The sequence below is a fragment of the Oncorhynchus kisutch genome, linkage group LG22 (assembly GCF_002021735.2).
Source record: "Oncorhynchus kisutch isolate 150728-3 linkage group LG22, Okis_V2, whole genome shotgun sequence".
NCBI lineage: Eukaryota > Metazoa > Chordata > Actinopteri > Salmoniformes > Salmonidae > Oncorhynchus > Oncorhynchus kisutch.
Window position 1 is genome coordinate 51,278,476 of NC_034195.2, and position 22,360 is coordinate 51,300,835.

The 22,360-nt window shown below is 42.1% G+C and overlaps 1 protein-coding gene across 1 annotated transcript in view; it reads right to left on the reverse strand.

The window, feature by feature from the left end:
• The window catches only part of LOC109875732 (pleckstrin homology domain-containing family A member 5), a 248,062-nt gene that overhangs the window by 51,463 nt on the left and 174,239 nt on the right, over positions 1–22,360 (reverse strand). Inside the window, 3 exon segments of the mRNA XM_031802191.1 lie at positions 352–467; positions 8,310–8,410; positions 21,617–21,689. Of these exon segments, the coding sequence (XP_031658051.1) occupies positions 352–467; positions 8,310–8,410; positions 21,617–21,689 (290 nt within the window).

Consider the following 22,360-nt stretch of genomic DNA (forward strand, 5'->3'; position numbering starts at 1 on the left):
TCAGGTTGCACCAGGGCAGCATCTGTCATCACCTTCATCCAAGACTCCATTTCTTTGAATACAAACCTCCTGATAGGCTCAGAGTGCACCAGGGCAGCATCTGTCATCACCTTCATCCAAGACTCCATTTCTTTGAATACAAACCTCCTGATAGGCTCAGAGTGCACCAGGGCAGCATCTGTCATCACCTTCATCCAAGACTCCATTTCTTTGAATACAAACCTCCTGATAGGCTCAGAGTGCACCAGGGCAGCATCTGTCATCACCTTCATCCAAGACTCCAGTTCTTTGAATACAAACCTCCTGATAGGCTAAACGTCTGTTTGATTGATTGAGTGATTGAATACAAACCTCCTGATAGGCTCAGAGTGCACCAGGGCAGCATCTGTCATCACCTTCATCCAAGACTCCATGTCTTTGGCTGCGTCTGTGCAGAAGTAGTAGGTCCGCATGTTGGGATGAGTCGCCTGCCAAGAGGAGAGAGGGTTACCTGGAAGAGGAAGAGAGAGAACACAGCCGGTTAGTTGACTCAACTGGGATGTGGTGTCTTATAGCCTGACTTCATCGAGTTTCAAAAGCCAACATTGTAGTCAGATCAGTCCGTTTGGACTGGGGTGGAAATTCCCTCTCCTTTCAATCTTTCTTTACAATAGCACCCTCACTATGAAGGAAGGTTATGACCCACAGTACCAGTCAAAAGTTTGGACACACCTACTCGGTTAAGGGTTTTACTTTATTTGTACGAATATACAGTATATATAAATATTTTGAAATATATTGTATATATATATATATATATTTATTCTACTGTATATATATATATATATATATATATTTATTCTACTGTATATATATATATATATATATTTATTCTACTGTATATATATATATATATATATTTATTCTACTGTATATATATATATATATATATATTTATTCTACTGTATATATATATATATATATATATATTTATTCTACTGTATATATATATATATATATATTTATTCTACTGTATATATATATATATATATATATATATTTATTCTACTGTATATATATATATATATATATTTATTCTACTGTATATATATATATATATATTTATTCTACTGTATATATATATATATATTTATTCTACTGTATATATATATATATATATATATTTATTCTACTGTATATATATATATATATATATATATTTATTCTACTGTATATATATATATATATATATTTATTCTACTGTATATATATATATATATATATATATATATTTATTCTACTGTATATATATATATATATATATATTTATTCTACTGTATATATATATATATATATATATTTATTCTACTGTATATATATATATATATATATATTTATTCTACTGTATATATATATATATATATATATATTTATTCTACAATGTATATATATATATATATATATATATATACAGTTGAAGACGGAAGTTTACATACAGTTAGGTTGGAGTCATTAAAACTTGTTTTTCAACCACTCCACAAATGTCTTGTTAACAAACTATAGTTTTGGCAAGTCGGTTAGGACATCTACTTTGTGCATGACACAAGTCATTTTTCCAACAATTGTTTAAAGACAGATTATTTCACTTATAATTCACTGTATCACAATTCCAGTGGGTCAGAAGTTTACATACACTAAATTGACTCTGCCTTTAAACAGCTTGGAAAATTCCAGAAAATGATGTCATGGCTTTAGAAGCTTCTGATAGGCTAATTGACATCATTTGAGTCAATTGGAGGTGTACCTGTGGATGCATTTCAAGGCCTACCTTCAAACTCAGGGGCTCTATGCTTGACGTCATGGGAAAATCCAAAGAAATCAGCCAAGACCTCAGAAAAAAATGTGTTGACCTCCACAAGTCGGGTTCATCCTGAGGAGCAATTTCCAAACACCTGAAGGTACCACATTCATCTGTACAAACAATAGTACGCAAGTATAAACACCATGGGACCACGCAGCCGTCATACCGCTCAGGAAGGAGACAAGTTCTGTCTCCTAGAGATGAATGTACTTTGGTGCGTAAAGTGAAAATCAATCCCAGAACAACAGCAAAGGACCTTGTGAAGATGCTGGAGGAAACAGGTACAAAAGTGTCTATATGCACCGTAAAATTAGTCCTATATCGACATAACCTGAAAGGCCGCTCAGCAAGGAAGAAGCCACTGCTCCAAACCTGCCATAAAACAAACAGACTACGGTTTGCACATGGGGACAAAGATCGTACTTTTTGGAGAAATGTCCTCTGGTTTTATGAAACAAAAATAGAACGGTTTGGCCATAATGACCATCGTTATGTTTGGAGGAAAAAGGGGGATGCTTGCAAGCCGAAGAACACCATCCCAACTGTGAAGCACAGGGGTGGCAGCATCATGTTGTAGGGGTGCTTTGCTGCAGGAGGGTCTGGTGCACTTTACAAAATAGATGGCATCATGAGGTTGGAAAATTATGTGGATATATTGAAGCAACATCTCAAGACATCAGTCAGCAAGTTAAAGCTTGGTCGCAAATGGGTCTTCCAAATGGACAATGACCCCAAGCATACTTCCAAAGTTGTGACAAAATGGCTTAAGGACAACAAAGTCAAGATATTGGAGTGGCCACCACAAAGCCCTAACCTCAATCTCATAGAAAATGTGTGGGCATAACTGAAAAAGTGTGTGCAAGCAAGGAGGCCTACAAACCTGACTCAGTTACACCAGCTCTGTCAGGAGGAATGGGCCAAAATTCACCCAACTTATTGTGGGAAGCATGTGGAAGGCTACCCGAAACGTTTGACCCAATTTAAACAATTTAAAGGCAATGCTACCAAATACTAATTGAGTGTATGTAAACTTCTGACCCACTGGGAATGTGATGAAAGAAATAAAAGCTGAAATAAATAATTCTCTCTACTATTATTCTGACATTACACATTCTTAAAATAAAGTGGTGATCCTAACTGACCGGGAATTTTTACTTGAATTAAATGTCAGGAATTGTGAAAAACCGAGTTGAAATGTATTTGGCTAAGGTGTATGTTAACTTCCGACTTCAACTGTACACACACACACACACACACACACACACACACACACACACACACACACACACACACACACACACACACACACACACACACACACACACACACACACACACACACACACACACACACACACACGTCTTCATGTACGTCTTAAGGAGCGCTGGTCATTCGTTTTGACAGCATCAGTGACTAGTTTACATCCTCCCTGCTTGAGCAGGTGTATATTGTGGGGGAGAAAATCCTGGCTGACAGCAGGTGAAGAACGTTAGAATCAGTGGGCTGTGGATATCCACACAACCGTTCACCCATGTAGGCTATCTAAACCCATGACTCATAAGATGTGCATGCCACTAATATGGAATCAGGACTTACCGTGCAACACTTGGACTGGTAAACTGGCAGCCGATTCTCCTCACTCAAGATCCGCTCACAATAGACAAACCAAGGCATTGTTAGTGTGTGCGTGGAAGACAGCAGAGAGAGACAGACAAGAACACATTGAATGAGTAATCTTTTTTTCCAATATCCTGTTTACCAGAGCCTGACAAACAAAAGGCAGTCATTCCTTTGCCATCCACAAATTAATTTGTAACAACAGTCAGTGAGGAATAAGGGACTTGTGAAACTGCCATGTTCGCCACAAGAGACAAGAATATGGAGAGTTTTTACTCACCAATGTAACAACACAATGTGGTCACAAAGACTTAGTAACTTAGTTGTCACGATCTGGTTAGTTATGTTTTAGCGTTTTTACACATTTATTAGGTTATTTCCAGATATCTTCGGAACTACCCAGAATGCACTATTTCTCAACGTAAAATGAGAACCGGTGCTACCAAGCTAGTTCCAGCTGGCTAGCATTAGCTATTAGCCATGCTAACATGTAATTACATTCCAAACCAAGTGTTGACGCTGGTGAACTGACTATGTACATGCACTTAGAAGAAACCATATAACCATATTAAAAGTGCATCTCTTCTTTTCCTGTTTGGTAGTCGAGCAAGTGAGTGTTGTAGTACTTTTACGTCATTCGTAGCTAGTGCGGTAATACCCACAAGGATGGGGTTACGACTCAATTGTGGCCCAAAAACGAGAAGCTAGCTTTGAAGTGGGACCGGTTTGTCTGGTAAAAAAAAAAGTTTTTATAATCATAATAATAATAATAGTGTAACTTTGCACTGAGACTTTTGATGCATATTCTAATGTTACATGTGGTGACGTTTATGCTATCTACCTTTTAACATGTGAGGTGTCACGCCTTGGTCATTGTATTTTGTGTTTTCGTTATATATTTTGGTCAGGCCATGGTGTGACAGGGGTTTATGTTATTGTATTTCGTATTGGGGTTTGTAGTATTTGGTATCGAGGCTGATTAGGGGTGTTGTATAGGCTTGGCTGCCTGAGGCGGTTCTCAATCAGCAGTCAGGTGATTCTCGTTGCCTCTGATTGGGAACCGTATTTAGGTAGCCTGAGTTTCGCTTTGTCTTTCGTGGGTGATTGTTCCTGTCTCTGTGTAGTGTTCACCAGATAGGCTGTAATAAGTTTCACGTTCCGTTTGTTTTTTTTGTTGTATTCATTAGTTATTTCATGTATCGTCACTTTCATTCATTAAAATCATGAGTAACCACTACGCTGCATTTCGGTCTCCTTCAACAAACGCAGAACGCCGTTACATGAGGAGAGTAACGTGTTTTCACCTCACATGTCAACTGCATATTCACATGTGTAATTTGCAGTTTGACCATGTGAAAACACAAGAGACACTATATGTGTCTACTATATGTGAGACACTATATGTGTCTACTATATATGTGAGACACTATATGTGACTACATATATTGTTCACATGTATCCAATATAAAGTTCACATGTTAACACCACCTTTTCACATGTGAATTGAAGAAGGAATTTGCCAATTCAAGTGTGAAAAGTTTTAACCTGTGAAAATCTAATTAGCACCCTTTTAACATGACTGGCATACAGCCGAGTTATCCTCATTACATTTCCCTTTGCGTTATGTGAAATGCTTCTATAATTATGATAGAGCTACAGGAATCATGCAGAGCTCTGTTTCTTCCTCCTCTCCCTCAACTCGCTCTCGCCCCCTTCTCTCTCTCTCTGAGGAAATGGAAACTTGAGTCTGTGTGGTTGGTTCGAGAGACCAAGCTTGGGCAGACTCCTGGGCGTCTGTGTGTGGCTGTGCTGCTTGGCAGGGCTGAGCCGAAACCCTCGTCTCTCCCTCCCTCTGGCTTTGTAAAGGAACCAGACCAGAGAAAAAGCCACTGAGAGAGACGCCATTAAATGAAATACAACTGGTTGCCGCAGGACTCAAGAGGCTATTGGAGCGAAACGTTATGCTGTAGCTTCTGCTGCTTACTAACAATGCTTAAAGCAGTAGCGGTACATGCCAAAAACAAGCCTTATTTTTCCTCTCTTTGACCCAGACGAGGGTTGCAAAACTACCGGTAATTTACTAAAGTTACCAGAATCTTCAGTCATTTTTTTGGTAATTAACAGAAAATCGATGGCAATCTATCGGAACTTTTGGTAATTTATACTTGAATAACTTAAACCATGTTTTATTAATATGTAGTATTCATGTTTTATTGTCCTTGAGTTTCTAGTGGATAGACCATATGGTTCAAGAGAAAATAGCCTAATTAATGAAATATTAGCGTTTACTCAACAATGGCATTTGTTTTTATATATTAGCTCTTGCAGCTCGTCACAACCGCCACCAGTCTTGAAAAAACATTTGACAACAAATACATATTGAAAATAAATAAACAAAAAATTAACTAAATAAATAAATAAATAAAAAATAAAAATAAATAAATAAAATAAATAAATAAAATAAAAAATAAATAAAAATAAATAAAACGTGTAAAACAAATTTAAAGGATTTTCATGATGAAACAACGACATTAAAATAAGAACGGTATTCACTTATTCATTCATATTTAGGATAATGTTTTATAGATTTGTCATTCTATTTCTTTTAGTAAAAAAAAAAAAATGTTTTAATCTTATTGAACTATTTCATATATTTTACATGTGACAAGGCCAGAGATAATTACAGATACTTGTGATAATCTGAAGTACCCAAAAGGGACACTAGATGGTTTTGTATTAGAGTACATAAAATCCTTGAAAGATACCAAAATACTGGCAATTCACTGGTAATCTCTGAAGGTTTTCAGAAATACAGTGCATTCGCAAAGTATTCAGACCCTTTGCTATGAGACCTGAAATTGAGCACAAGTGCATCCTGATTCCATTGATCATCCTTGAGATGTTACTACAACTTGATTGGAGTCCACCTGTGGTAAATTCAATTGATTGGACGTGATTTGGAAAGACACACACCTGTCTATATAAGGTCCCACAGTTGACATGTCAGAGCAAAAACCAAGCCATGAGGTCGAAAGAAGGTCGAAATAATTGTCAGTAGAACGCCGAGACAGGATTGTGTCGAGGCACAGTTCTGGGGAAGGGTACCAAAACATTTCTGCAGCATTGCAGGTTCCCGGGAACCCAGCGGCGTCCATCCTTCTTAAATCATTCTTAAATGGAAGAAGTTTGGAACCATCAACAATCTTCCTAGAGCTGGCCGCCCGGCCAAACTGAGCAGTCGTTGGAGAAGGGCCTTGGTCAGGGAGGTCATTATGTGGTATTGTGTGTAGATTGAGGAGGCGGGAGGGGACATTTAATCCATTTTAGACTTAAGGCTGTAAAGTAACAAAATGGGGGAAAAGTCATGGGGTCTAAATACTATCCGTATGCCCTGTGTTTCCTCCCTTTGCAACCCAAACTCAACTCTTAGCTTAATAACAATGCTTAAAGGCCCAGTGCAGTCAAAAACTACATTTGCCTGTGTTTTATATACACTGAGTGTACAAAACATAAAGAGCACCTCTTTCCATGACAGACTGACCAGGTGAATCAAGGTGATAACTATGATCTCTTGTTGATGTCACCTGTTAAATCCACTTAATTAGTGTAGATGAAGGGGATGAAGGGGAGGAGACAGGTTAAATAATTATTTTTAAGCCTTGAGACAATTGAGACATGGATTGTCTCAATTGTGCCATTCAGAGGGTGAATGGGCAAGACAAAAGATTGAAGTGCTTTTGAACAGGGTATGGTCGTAGGTGCCAGGCCCACCGGTTTGTGTCAAGAACTGCAAAGCTGCTGGGTTTCCTGTGTGTATCAAGAATGTTCCACCAACCAAAGGACATCCAGACAACTTGATACAACTGCGGGAAGCATTGGAGTCAACATGGGCCAGTATCCCTGTGGAATGCTTTCGACACCTTTTAGAGTCCATGCCCTGACAAAACATTTCTACACCTTTTTCTCCCCAATTCCGTGGTATCCAATTGGTAGTTACAGTCTTGTCCCATCGCTGCAACTCCCCTACGGACTCAGGAGAGGCAAAGGTCGAGAGCCATGCGTCCTCTGAAACACGACCCTGCCAAGCCGCATTTCTTCTTGACACACTGCTCGCTTAACAGTCCAGCTGGCGACCGGAAGACAGCTTGCAGACGCCCAGCCCGCCACAAGGAGTCGCTAGAGTGAGATGGGACAAGGATATTCCGGCCGGCCAAACCCTCCCCTAACCCGGACAACACCGTGCCAATTGTGCACCGCCTCATGGGTCTCCTGGGCACGGCCGGCTGTGACACAGCCTGGGATCGAACATAGTTCTGCAGTGACGCCTCAAGTGCCTTAGACTGCTGGGCCATTCGGGAGGACCGAGTAAAGACTGTTCTACAGGCAAAAAGGGGGATGTGCAACTAAATATTAGGAAGGTGTTCTTAATGTTTTGGAAACTCAGTATATATTGTGAAAATTATGATAATGCCATTTTTGTGTAAGAGCGGTTTGAAAAGTCTGAAATTGCAGCCCGTTTTGGTGGGATGGAGTTTTGGCTAGCCTGGCAATATCACCAGGCGGTATAAGTTAACAGACCAATAAAAAAAAAGAGTTTCAAACCTCCCTGCCAATAACAGATAGTTTTCAGGTTACATATCCCTCCCATTAGGCTCGTCCAATTAGGCCCCACACTCAGACCACTCGCAGAGAAATCGAACCAACTGGCCTTTTCTACCGTCTAATGCATCTCTCACTTGTTTCCTCATAGCTCTGGACTCTCAGACATCAAATATAAAGCATCAACTACTGTAGCCCCCCCCCCCCCCCCCCCCCCCCCCCAAAAGGATGAAAACAAGTAGTGAGTACTGACCTTGAAGGCATATTTTCTGTTGATGTGGTCGTCGACAGACAGCATAGATATTCGAAAGCTAGGCAGGAGGATGCTGCCGAGAATACCCTCCTCTTTCTCATCTGGAGGAAACAAAAACAAACAGGACACTAAACATGATATGCAGAACCTCGTTTCACATCCTTCAAAAGTTTGTTATGTATGCGGCAGCTACTGCTGCTGTGAAATAGATCCCTCTTCCTCAACAGGAGGATTAAGTCATTAAGGTAAGGGTAGACCTCTTCCTGAACAGGAGGATTAGGTCATTAAGGATAGACCTCTTCCCAAACAGGAGGATTAGGTCATTAAGGATAGACCTCTTCCTGGACAGGAGGATTAGGTCACTAAAGTAAGGATAGACCTCTTCCTGAACAGGAGGATTAGGTCATTAAGGATAGACCTCTTCCCAAACAGGAGGATTAGGTCATTAAGGTAAGGATAGACCTCTTCCCAAACAGGAGGATTAGGTCATTAAGGATAGACCTCTTCCTCAACAGGAGGATTAAGTCATTAAGGTAAGGATAGACCTCTTCCTGAACAGGAGGATTAGGTCATTAAGGATAGACCTCTTCCTCAACAGGAGGATTAGGTCATTAAGGATAGACCTCTTCCTCAACAGGAGGATTAGGTCATTAAGGATAGACCTCTTCACCAACAGGAGGATTAGGTCATTAAGGATAGACCTCTTCCTGAACAGGAGGATTAGGTCATTAAGGATAGACCTCTTCCTCAACAGGAGGATTAGGTCATTAAGGATAGACCTCTTCCTGAACAGGAGGATTAGGTCATTAAGGATAGACCTCTTCCTCAACAGGAGGATTAGGTCATTAAGGATAGACCTCTTCCTGAACAGGAGGATTAGGTCATTAAGGATAGACCTCTTCCTCAACAGGAGGATTAAGTCATTAAGGATAGACCTCTTCCTCAACAGGACGATTAGGTCATTAAGGATAGACCTCTTCCTGAACAGGAGGATTAGGTCATTAAGGATAGACCTCTTCCTCAACAGGAGGATTAAGTCATTAAGGTAAGGATAGACCTCTTCCTGAACAGGAGGATTAAGTCATTAAGGATATACCTCTTCCTCAACAGGAGGATTAAGTAATTAAGGTAAGGATAGACCTCTTTCTGAACAGGAGGATTAAGTCATTAAGGTAAGGATAGACCTCTTCCTCAACAGGAGGATTAAGTCATTAAGGTAAGGATAGACCTCTTCCTCAACAGGAGGATTAAGTCATTAAGGTAAGGATAGACCTCTTCCTCAACAGGAGGATTAAGTCATTAAGGTAAGGATAGACCTCTTCCTCAACAGGAGGATTAAGTCATTAAGGTAAGGATAGACCTCTTCCTGAACAGGAGGATTAGGTCATTAAGGATAGACCTCTTCCTGAACAGGAGGATTATGTCATTAAGGATAGACCTCTTCCCAAACAGGAGGATTAGGTCATTAAGGTAAGGATAGACCTCTTCCTGAACAGGAGGATTGGGTCATTAAGGTAAGGATAGACCTCTTCCTGAACAGGAGGATTAGGTCATTAAGGATAGACCTCTTCCTGAACAGGAGGATTAGGTCATTAAGGATAGACCTCTTCCCAAAGTGGAGGATTAGGTCATTAAGGTAAGGATAGATCTCTTCCTGAACAGGAGGATTAGGTCATTAAGGATAGACCTCTTCCTGAACAGGAGGATTAGGTCATTAAGGATAGACCTCTTCCTGAACAGGAGGATTAGGTCATTAAGGATAGACCTCTTCCTGAACAGGAGGATTAGGTCATTAAGGATAGACCTCTTCCTGAACAGGAGGATTAGGTCATTAAGGATAGACCTCTTCCTGAACAGGAGGATTAAGTCATTAAGGTAAGGATAGACCTCTTCCTGAACAGGAGGATTAGGTCATTAAGGATAGACCTCTTCCTGAACAGGAGGATTAGGTCATTAAGGTAAGGATAGACCTCTTCCTGAACAGGAGGATTAGGTCATTAAGGATAGACCTCTTCCTGAACAGGAGGATTAGGTCATTAAGGATAGACCTCTTCCCAAACAGGAGGATTAGGTCATTAAGGATAGACCTCTTCCTGGACAGGAGGATTAGGTCACTAAAGTAAGGATAGACCTCTTCCTGAACAGGAGGATTAGGTCATTAAGGATAGACCTCTTCCCAAACAGGAGGATTAGGTCATTAAGGTAAGGATAGACCTCTTCCCAAACAGGAGGATTAGGTCATTAAGGATAGACCTCTTCCTCAACAGGAGGATTAAGTCATTAAGGTAAGGATAGACCTCTTCCTGAACAGGAGGATTAGGTCATTAAGGATAGACCTCTTCCTGAACAGGAGGATTAGGTCATTAAGGATAGACCTCTTCCCAAACAGGAGGATTAGGTCATTAAGGATAGACCTCTTCCTGGACAGGAGGATTACGTCATTAAGGTAAGGACAGACCTCTTCCTGAACATGAGGATTAGGTCATTAAGGTAAGGACAGACCTCTTCCTGAACAGGAGGATTAGGTCATTAAGGTAAGGATAGACCTCTTCCTGAACAGGAGGATTAGGTCATTAAGGACAGACCTCTTCCTGAACAGGAGGATTAGGTCATTAAGGATAGACCTCTTCCTGAACAGGAGGATTAGGTCATTAAGGTAAGGACAGACCTCTTCCCGAACAGGAGGATTAGGTCATTAAGGTAAGGACAGACCTCTTCCCGAACAGGCGGATTAGGTCATTAAGGATAGACCTCTTCCTGAACAGGAGGATTAGGTCATTAAGGTAAGGACAGACCTCTTCCTGAACAGGAGGATTAGGTCATTAAGGATAGACCTCTTCCTGAACAGGAGGATTAGGTCATTAAGGTAAGGATAGACCTCTTCCCGAACAGGAGGATTAGGTCATTAAGGTAAGGATAGACCTCTTCCCAAACAGGAGGATTAGGTCATTAAGGTAAGGATAGACCTCTTCCTGAACAGGAGGATTAAGTCATTAAGGTAAGGATAGACCTCTTCCTGAACAGGAGGATTAAGTCATTAAGGTAAGGATAGACCTCTTCCCGAACAGGAGGATTAGGTCATTAAGGTAAGGACAGACCTCTTCCTGAACAGGAGGATTAGGTCATTACGGTAAGGACAGATCTAGTTCAAACTATCTAGGATGTTTGAAACTACCTACATGTTTGAAATGTCTTTTGAGACTTTTCATAGCAAAATGAGAATTAGAGAGCTTACATGATGTATTACATGACTTCATGTGACAAGTTGAACCCCGTTTTCCATCCCCCATCACAGAATCTACGCAACTCTAGACTGGTCCCACATCTCTTTGTGTCACCTTGTGTCCCAATGAACGGTTAGCTTTACAGCACAAACAGACGTGGGAACCAGGCTAATAACAAACTTCTACAAAAACAAAACATCCTGACACAACATGTACATAGCTGAGAGGAACACCAGGAGAAAGAGAGGGATGCTGTGATTGTCACCATATAAACAAGGTAGCAACAGTACTGGCGGCAGGGTAGCCTAGTGGTTGCAACCGAAAGGTTGCAAGTTCAAATCCCCGAGCTGACAAGGTACAAATATGTCATTCTGCCCCTGAACAGGCAATTAACCCACTGTTCCTAGGCCGTCATTGAAAATAGGAATGAAAATAACTGACTTGCCTAGTTAAATAAAGGTACAAAAAAATTAATAATTATCTAGTCAGAAGAGAACAACAGGACCCAGTGACAGGGAGGAAGAGATTAGCATCTGTCCATTGATGAAACTCCAGCAGAGAAATAACTCTCACTAAGCCTTATTATGTTCAGCTGAGAGACCATAGTGTGTGTGTGTGTTTTCTGTGAGGCATAAGCTACAGGAAGCCTAGATGCTAACACCCTCTACTACATCCAGCCCTACAGGGGCTGTTGCTCTAGTCTCCACACATGAATCATTGAACAACCAAATAAACAAACACAATTCAAACCAAGACAGTTATGCAAAACAACAACAAGGTCAGGGGCTCCGCATTGCAACACAACCATGTTACAGGGTGCGTTATGGAGAGAGGTTTGAGAGAAAGAAAGAAAGAAAATGAAAAAAGTGAAAGTGGAGAGAAAGTGGAGAGAGAGAAAGAGAGAAGGTTGAGACTTTCTTTGAGTAGTTTGTATGCAGACCGAGGCTGAGATGTTGCGGTAGCTGAACTCTGTGTGGCCTCTAGTTGGTACAATACCATACCGAACAGGAAGAAGGAAGAAAGCTGGCTGTCCTGCAGCTCCCACTGAGAGGCCTGGCTCCAGGATATATCTGTTTCCTCCAGCCTGTTCTGCTCTCCATCCTTCTCTCTCTCTCAGCCTCTTTCTCTCTCTCCATCCCTCCGCCTCCTCTCCAACCTTCCTCCCCCTCCGGGCTCTCCTCTGATTTATTCACCAACACTCGTATTCACACATACCTACCTGGGTTAGGCGGAGCCACAGGAGATAAGGCACCAAAGTGCAGCAAATGAGATTTCAAACTGTAATGATCCTATAATATAGCCTCAGCCCTCTCTTTATAGTGGCTAGATACTGTTCATTAGATTATGGCTGAATCTAGGCTCAGAAAATCATTGATATAAAAGGAATACATATTCTTATAAAATGAATAGTACTTTTTAAAGTCCCACTGTGATATTAACAGCCTTCTCTATTGATATGCAATACCCCACTTATTAGACTAATCTAATGGAATAAACTGGGGATTAAATCTCATCTGTCATTTACATACATTTGTTGTTACATTCCTATCTTGGCCACCAGTAGATGCAGTGAGTGGCTCATCTAGGGCTAGGTCTTTATGTAGATACATATAGACCCGTGACTATAAACAGCCTTCAACTATTTACAATACTTTTCCTACTTTTTTCTTTTTTTTTTACATTAAAATGCATGTGTCATTTCCTGTCAACGATCTACACAAAATACTCTTGTCAGTGGAAAAAAGATTTGAAATATTTGTAAATAAAAAAAAAAAAAAATAAAACACTAATATATCTTGATCAAATAAGTATTCAACCCCTTGGTCAATAATGTTCGAATCATCTTTGTCTTTCTGGGTAAGTCTCTAAGAGCTTTGGACACCTGGATTGTACAATATTTGCACGTTATTATTTTTAAAATTCTTCAAGCTCCGTCAAGTTAGTTGTTGATCATTGCTAGACAGACATTCTCAAGTCTTAACATAGATTTTCTAGCCGATTTAAGTGAAAACTGTAACTACGCCACTCAATGATGTCTTGAGAAGCAACTGCAGTGTATATTTGTCCTTGTGTTTCAGGTTATTGTCCTGCTGAAAGGTACATTTGTATCCTAGTGTCTGTTGGAAAGCAGACTGAACCAGGTTTTCCTCTAGGATTTTGCCTGTGCTTACCTTTATTCCGTTTCTGCTGATGACAAGCATACCCATAACATGATGCAGCCACCACCATGCTTGAAAATATGAAGAGTGCTAGCATATACCTAAAGACTTCCAGTCATTGCGCTAACGCTACTTAGCATTGGCTCACGGAACTACCTCTAACTTCCTTCATTCTGGACACAGACACATAAAACTGGTATCCAAGAGTTCCTTTGACCCTGGGGAAGTAGATAAAGGGCTTCAAAATCACAAAGTTTACTAACTGTTTGAAAGTCAACATTGGCCTCATGGTGAAATAGTCTATTGGTAAATAGCCCACCCTTTTTCACCTACCTCATCCCCATACTGTTTTTATTTATTTACTTTTCTGCTCTTTTGCACACCAATATCTCTACCTGTACATGACCATCTGATCATTCATCACTCCAGTGTTAATCTGCAAAATTGTAATTATTTGCCTACCTCCTCATGCCTTTTGCACACATTGTATATAGACTCCCCCTTTGGTTTCTACTGTGTTATTGACTTGTTAATTGTTTACTCCATGTGTAACTCTTTGTTGTCTGCTCACACTGCTATGCTTTATCTTGGCCAGGTCGCAGTTGCAAATGAGAACTTGTTCTCAACTAGCCTACCTGGTTAAATAAAGGTGTTCTCAACTAGCCTACCTGGTTAAATAAAGGTGTTCTCAACTAGCCTACCTGGTTAAATAAAGGTGAAATAAAAAAATAAAATAAAAAAATCCCTGAGCAGTTTCCTTCCGGCAACTGAGTTGGGAAGGATGCCTGTATCTTTGTAGTGACTGGGTGTATTGATACACCATCTAAAGTGTAATTAATAACTTCACCATGTCTGCTTTTTAAAAAAATGTACCCATCCAATAGGTGCCCTTTTTGCGAGGCATTGGAAAACCTCCCTGGTGTTTCTGTTTGAATTCACTGCTCGACTGAGGGACCTTACAGATAACTTCATGTGTGGACTTCATGTGTGGGTACAGAAATTAGGTAGTCATTCAAAAATCTGGTTAAACACTATCATTGCACACAGAGTGCAAGTAACTTCTTATGTGACTTGTTAAGCAAATGTTTACTTATTTATGCTTGCCATAACAAAAGGATTGAATACTCATTGACTCAAGACATTTAAGCTTTTCATTTTTGATGAATTAGTACACATTTTTAAAGACATAATTCCTATTTGACATTATGGGATATTGTGTGTAGGCCAAGCGACAAAACAAAAAAAATCTCAATTTAATTCATTTTAAATTCAGGCTGTAACTCAACAAAATGTGTGAAAAACAGGCTGTGAATACTTCCCGAAGGCACTGTAGTAGGTTTCCATGTCACCATATTCCTTTCATAGCGCCCTACTTTTGACCAGGGTCCATAGAGCATTATGTAGGGAATAGGGTGCCATTTGGGACACAATCATACTGTACGTCAGTATATGACCTGCTGCTGTTCAAAAGGTGTTGGGTGTGTTTGATGTCACGTTATCTGCACTACATCTTCAAACACCTCCATAACCCAAAGACGCATTTCCAAGGTTATCGTTTGTGGACTACAGCTCTGCATTTAATACCATCATCCCGGGGAACTGCTACAACACAAACTCTCTCAGTTGAACGTGTCCAGCTGCATCTGTCAAGATGGATCACTGACTTCCAGACAAACAGGAAGCAACACGTGAAGCTGGGAAAAATATATTTCGGACTCTTTATGCTACACCAGGGATCATAATACTAGATTCATGCTCTCACCTCTAGTCACTCTACACCAGGGATCATAATACTAGATTCATGCTCTCACCTCTAGTCACTCTATACCAGGGATCATAATACTAGATTCATGCTCTCACCTCTAGTCACTCTATACCAGGGATCATAATACTAGATTCATGATCTCACCTCTAGTCACTCTACACCAGGGATCATCAACTAGATTCATGCTCTCACCTCTAGTCACTCTACACCAGGGATCATAATACTAGATTCATGCTCTCACCTCTAGTCACTCTACACCAGGGATCATTATACTATATTCATGCTCTCACCTCTAGTCACTCTACACCAGGGATCATAATACTAGATTCATGCTCTCACCTCTAGTCACTCTACACCAGGGATCATAATACTAGATTCATGCTCTCACCTCTAGTCACTCTATACCAGGGATCATAATACTAGATTCATGCTCTCACCTCTAGTCACTCTACACCAGGGATCATCAACTAGATTCATGCTCTCACCTCTAGTCACTCTACACCAGGGATCATCAACTAGATTCATGCTCTCACCTCTAGTCACTCTACACCAGGGATCATAATACTAGATTCATGCTCTCACCTCTAGTCACTCTACACCAGGGATCATTATACTAGATTCATGCTCTCACCTCTAGTCACTCTACACCAGGGATCATCAACTAGATTCATGCTCTCACCTCTAGTCACTCTACACCAGGGATCATAATACTAGATTCATGATCTCACCTCTAGTCACTCTACACCAGGGATCATCAACTAGATTCATGCTCTCACCTCTAGTCACTCTACACCAGGGATCATCAACTAGATTCATGCTCTCACCTCTAGTCACTCTACACCAGGGATCATTATACTAGATTCATGCTCTCACCTCTAGTCACTCTACACCAGGGATCATAATACTAGATTCATGCTCTCACCTCTAGTCACTCTACACCAGGGATCATAATACTAGATTCATGCTCTCACCTCTAGTCACTCTACACCAGGGATCATAATACTAGATTCATGCTCTCACCTCTAGTCACTCTACACCAGGGATCATAATACTAGATTCATGCTCTCACCTCTAGTCACTCTACACCAGGGATCATCAACTAGATTCATGCTCTCACCTCTAGTCACTCTACACCCGGGATCATAATACTAGATTCATGCTCTCACCTCTAGTCACTCTACACCAGGGATCATCAACTAGATTCATGCTCTCATCTCTAGTCACTCTATACCAGGGATCATTATACTATATTCATGCTCTCACCTCTAGTCACTCTACACCAGGGATCATTATACTAGATTCATGCTCTCACCTCTAGTCACTCTACACCAGGGATCATCAACTAGATTCATGCTCTCACCTCTAGTCACTCTACACCAGGGATCATCAACTAGATTCATGCTCTCACCTCTAGTCACTCTATACCAGGGATCATTATACTATATTCATGCTCTCACCTCTAGTCACTCTACACCAGGGATCATTATACTAGATTCATGCTCTCACCTCTAGTCACTCTACACCAGGGATCATCAACTAGATTCATGATCTCACCTCTAGTCACTCTACACCAGGGATCATAATACTAGATTCATGCTCTCACCTCTAGTCACTCTACACCAGGGATTATTATACTAGATTCATGCTCTCACCTCTAGTCACTCTACACCAGGGATGATAATACTAGATTCATGCTCTCACCTCTAGTCACTCTACACCAGGGATCATCAACTAGATTCATGCTCTCACCTCTAGTCACTCTACACCAGGGATCATTATACTAGATTCATGCTCTCACCTCTAGTCACTCTACACCAGGGATCATTATACTAGATTCATGCTCTCACCTCTAGTCACTCTACACCAGGGATCATCAACTAGATTCATGCTCTCACCTCTACTCACTCTACACCAGGGATCATCAACTAGATGCATGCTCTCACCTCTAGTCACTCTACACCAAGGATCATTATACTATATTCATGCTCTCACCTCTAGTCATGGAAAGAGCAGGCGTCCCTAATGTTTTTTATACTCAGTATATCTCTCTATTATGCATGGGAACACAATGGAGAGGTCGACCGACTAGTGGCCTGGTGCAGTCAAAATAACCTGAAACTCAACACATACAAAACAGTGGAGATGGTTGACTTCAGAAAACGCCCACACTACCCCTCGGACCCCACGGAATCATTCAACTTCCTGGGGGTTAGCACGGCTGAATCCTTCAACTTCCTGTGGGTTAGCACGGCTGAATCCTTCAAGTTCCTGTGGGTTAGCACGGCTGAATCCTTCAACTTCCTGTGGGTTAGCACGGCTGAATCCTTCAACTTCCTGTGGGTTAGCACGGATGAATCATTCAACTTCCTGGGGGTTAGCACGGCTGAATAATTCAACTTCCTGTCTCTAATGGGAGGACAGCATCACAGCCTCTAGCAGGAGGACAGCATCACAGCCTCTAGCGGGAGGACAGCATCACAGCCTCTAGTGGGAAGACAGTATCACAGCCTCTAGTGGGAGGACAGCATCACATTTTCTAGTGGGAGGACAGCATCAAAGCCTCTAGTGGAGGACAGCATCACAGCCTCTAGTGGGAGGACAGCATCACAGACTCTAGTGGGAGGACAGCATCACAGCCTCTACCGGGAGACAGCATCACAGCCTCTAGTGGGAGGACAGCATCACAGCCTCTAGTGGGAGGACAGTATCATAGCCTCTAGTGGGAGGACAGCATCACATCCTCTAGTGGGAGGACAGTATCAAAGCCTCTAGTGGAGGACAGCATCACAGCCTCTACCGGGAGGACAGCATCACAGCCTCTAGTGGGAGGACAACATCACAGCCTCTAGTGGGAGGACAACATCACAGCCTCTAGCGGGAGGACAGTATCATAGCCTCTAGTGGAGGACCGCATCACATCCTCTAGTGGGAGGACAGTATCACAGCCTCTAGTGGGAGGACAGCATCACATCCTGTAGTGGGAGGACAGCATCACATCCTCTAGCGGGAGGACAGCATCACAGCCTCTAGCGGGAGGACAGCATCACAGCCTCTAGTGGGAGGACAGCATCACAGCCTCTAGTGGGAGGACAGCATCACATCCTCTAGCGGGAGGACAGCATCACAGCCTCTAGTGGGAGGACAGCATCACAGCCTCTAGTGGGAGGACAGCATCACAGCCTCTAGTGGGAGGACAGCATCACATCCTCTAGCGGGAGGACAGCATCACAGCCTCTAGTGAGAGGACAGCATCACAGCCTCTAGTGGGAGGACAGCATCACATCCTGTAGTGGGAGGACAGCATCACATCCTCTAGCCGGAGGACAGCATCACAGCCTCTAGTGGGAGGACACCATCACAGCGGTCACCAAGAAGACACACCAGCTGATGTACTACTTAATGCAGCTGAAAAAACTCTAAATTCCCAGTCAATCCTGATCCGGTTTTACGCATCATTCGTTGAGTCCATCTTCACGTCCTCCATCACCGTCTGGTCTCGGGTCTCGGGTCTCTGGTCTCGGGTTCTCGGGTCTCTGGTATCGGGTCTCTGGTCTCGGGTCTCTGGGTCTCTGGTATCGGGTCTCGGGTCTCTGGTCTCTGGTCTCTGGTTCTCGGGTCTTTGGTATCGGGTCTCTGGTCTCTGGTCTCGGGTCTCTGGTCTCTGGTCTCGGGTCTCTGGTCTCTGATTTCGGGTCTCTGATCTCTGGTCTCTGGTTTCGGGTCTCTGGTCTCTGGTCTCTGGTCTCGGGTCTCTGGTCTCGGGTCTCTGGTCTCGGGTCTCTGGTCTCTGTCTGCGTGTGCCCGCTGCAAGTGCAGACAGCAACGCATTGACCGGTCTGCAGACAGGGTCAATAGGCTGTCACCTGCCCTTCATCGAGGTCCCGTCACCGTTCCAGGGCAAGGAAGCGTGCAGGAAAGATCATCTCTTTCCCTGCTTCTCTGTCAGTGTCCCAGTCCAGATTGGTGTGTTTTCTGTTCATAAACACAATGATTTCAAATGGGGCTTCCTCCTTCTCTCATAGTGTCCAGCCAACAGGGAACAGCAGCACAACATGTGCTACTGACTCTCCATTTGATCTGCTATTGACTGAATTCTCTCTCACGCTCTAACAAATGGTCAGATCCATTAAATATTGACACAGCTGTTCAGAGAGTTTTGAGAGTGTCTTTCCTCCCAAAAAGACCACACTGGCTGTAAATTAATGATCCGGGTTAAGTAGCTACAGTACAGAAGGTCCTTTTCACACAACTAAGCCGAGCCGAGCCAAACCAAGCTGTACTGAGCTGGCCTGGTGACACATCCATCATAGTCACTGGAGCTGTGCTGCAAAGGACAACGTAGAAAGAAAATATCAGAGCCAGTACCCTACGAATGGGGACTGCACTGTAGTGCAGAATCAAGCATCGGTCTGCTGTTGGCTCTAGAGTCTAGCTGTAACTGTGGCCTGAAGCCCGTCCAGACAGATAGCTGCTCTCTTTGTGTGGACATACATCATTATGCTGAGCACTGAGATCACACGTCTGTGTTATTCCCGATGTCCGTCTGCCCTCCCTCCGCTTTCCATTTCAGACCCTGACAGACAAAACCCTGGGTGGCGAGCAGTGAAAACTGCTGTGGCCAGACAGACATGGGTGTGCGGGGGCGGGGGGTGTTTACACCTCGGCATAGTGGAGGACCGGCATAGAGGTTATGAACTCTGTGCCCCCATCGAAGCGCTTGACTGACTTCTGCCATTGTCGAGTGTGTGTCTGTGTGTTCATGCATGTGTTACAAATGCTATGCTATAAACACAGAGACATGGCTAAATGGCAGTATCACAACACCAGGAAGCAATGTGAAGGTCACACCACAGGTGGCCGTAGACATGACTGTTAATAGATTCAAGACACCACGAACAAAATGCCTCTTCTTGTACCACAAATTCACAGATTCCCAACATGGGAAAAACACACCATAGCTCTGTGTTCTATCGTATTCCATCCTTCGGGGAATCAAGGTCGTACAGACTGGGCCTAAAAATCATGTCTCTATTTTTTCAAAATTATGCAAACTTATTTCAAACAAATTCACGATATACGTACTGCTCATTTTTTGTTTTTTTCCCCCTCTATATAAGCTTTGTTGTACAATTAAAGGTCAAATACACTGCATATATTATAATACATTCAGGACGTGTGAAGTTATACCCAGGCTAAATATAATCCTTCCACAACCATCAGACCCACTAATAATTGAATTATTTTATCAAAATAGTTTAACCTGCTTTTACCAATATATATATATTAAATTTTTTATTTTTTTCACCTTTATTTAACCAGGTAGGCCAGTTCAGAACAAGTTCTCATTTACAAATGTGACCTGGCCAAGATAAAGCAAAGCAGTTTGACACATACAACACAGAGTTACACATGGAGTAAAACAAACATACAGTCAATAATACAGTAGAAAAAAAGAAAACAAAAATGTCTATATACACTGAGTGCAAATGAGGTAAGATAAGGGAGGTAAGGCAATAAATAGGCCATGGTGGCGAAGTAATTACAATATAGCAATTAAACACTGGAATGGTAGATGTGCAGAAGATGAATGTTCAAGTAGAGATACTGGGTTGCAAAGGAGCAAGATAAATAAATAAATACAGTATGGGGATGAGGTAGGTAGATAGATGGGCTGTTTACAGATGGGCTATGTACAGGTGCAGTGATCTGTGAGCTGCTCTGACAGCTGGTGCTTAAAGCTAGCGAGGGAGATATAGGTCACCAGCTTCAGAGATTTTTGCAGTTCGTTCCAGTCATTGGCAGCAGAGACCAAAGGAGGAATTGGCTTTGGGGGTGACCAGTGAGATATACCTGCTGGAGCACGTGCTACGAGTGGGTGCTGCTATGGTGACCAGTGAGCTGAGATAAGGCGGGGCTTTACCCAGCAGAGACATGTAGATAACTTATAGCCAGTGGGTTTGGCGACGAGTGGGTGCTGCTATGGTGACCAGTGAGCTGAGATAAGGCGGGGCTTTACCTAGCAGAGACATGTAGATAACTTGTAGCCAGTGGGTTTGGCGACGAGTGTGGAGACATGAGCAATACAGGCATTTGGAATATCACGCAAAAACATACAAAAACATGTCTGTTTGGTGTTCAGGTACACGGAACACCACTCACCTCTGTAGTAGTACAGACACATATCGGACAGCACAAACCACCTCTTCTTCCATAGCTTCATCCCCGTGCTGTCCTGAAACAACAACAGAAACAGACAGTCACAAACTACGTCTTTATGAGGACATAAACCCCCCCCCCAAAAAAAAAGATTTAGAGCCCCCAAAATATTTCACAATTTTGTTGTAACCCTGAACTAGCTCTTCTTTCAACAAGTAGTCAAAAGCTTGATGAAATAGTTTAATATATGGAATGGCTGTGGATCCCCATGGAGAGGTTTGAGAAACTGCCACACTTTCTGTAGACACTAACTTTACTGATGCAGGTTAGCAACCAATATAAAAAGACAAACGTCTTCAATGTTGAGATTTTCAGATTTTTTTTTCTCGTTCTAAAGACTAGAAACTAGGATCACCAGACAGTCATCTGCTGTTCAGAGGGTACGTATGATTTAGTTCATGGTACAAGATGAAGAAGACAAATAATGACTGTTGTACACTCCAGATGTGATTACAAGGAAAACATCCTTCCCTTAAGACAGGCAGCATTGTATTGTATTGTTCTGTATTGTTCACAGACACACACAGACACACCAGTGGAGGCTGCTGAGGGGACGACAGCTCATTATAATGGCTGGAACGGAGCAAATGGAATGGAATGGCAACATGGAAACCATGTGTCTGACGTATTTGATACCATTCCACATATTCTGCTCCAGCCATTACCACGAGCCTGTCATACCCAATT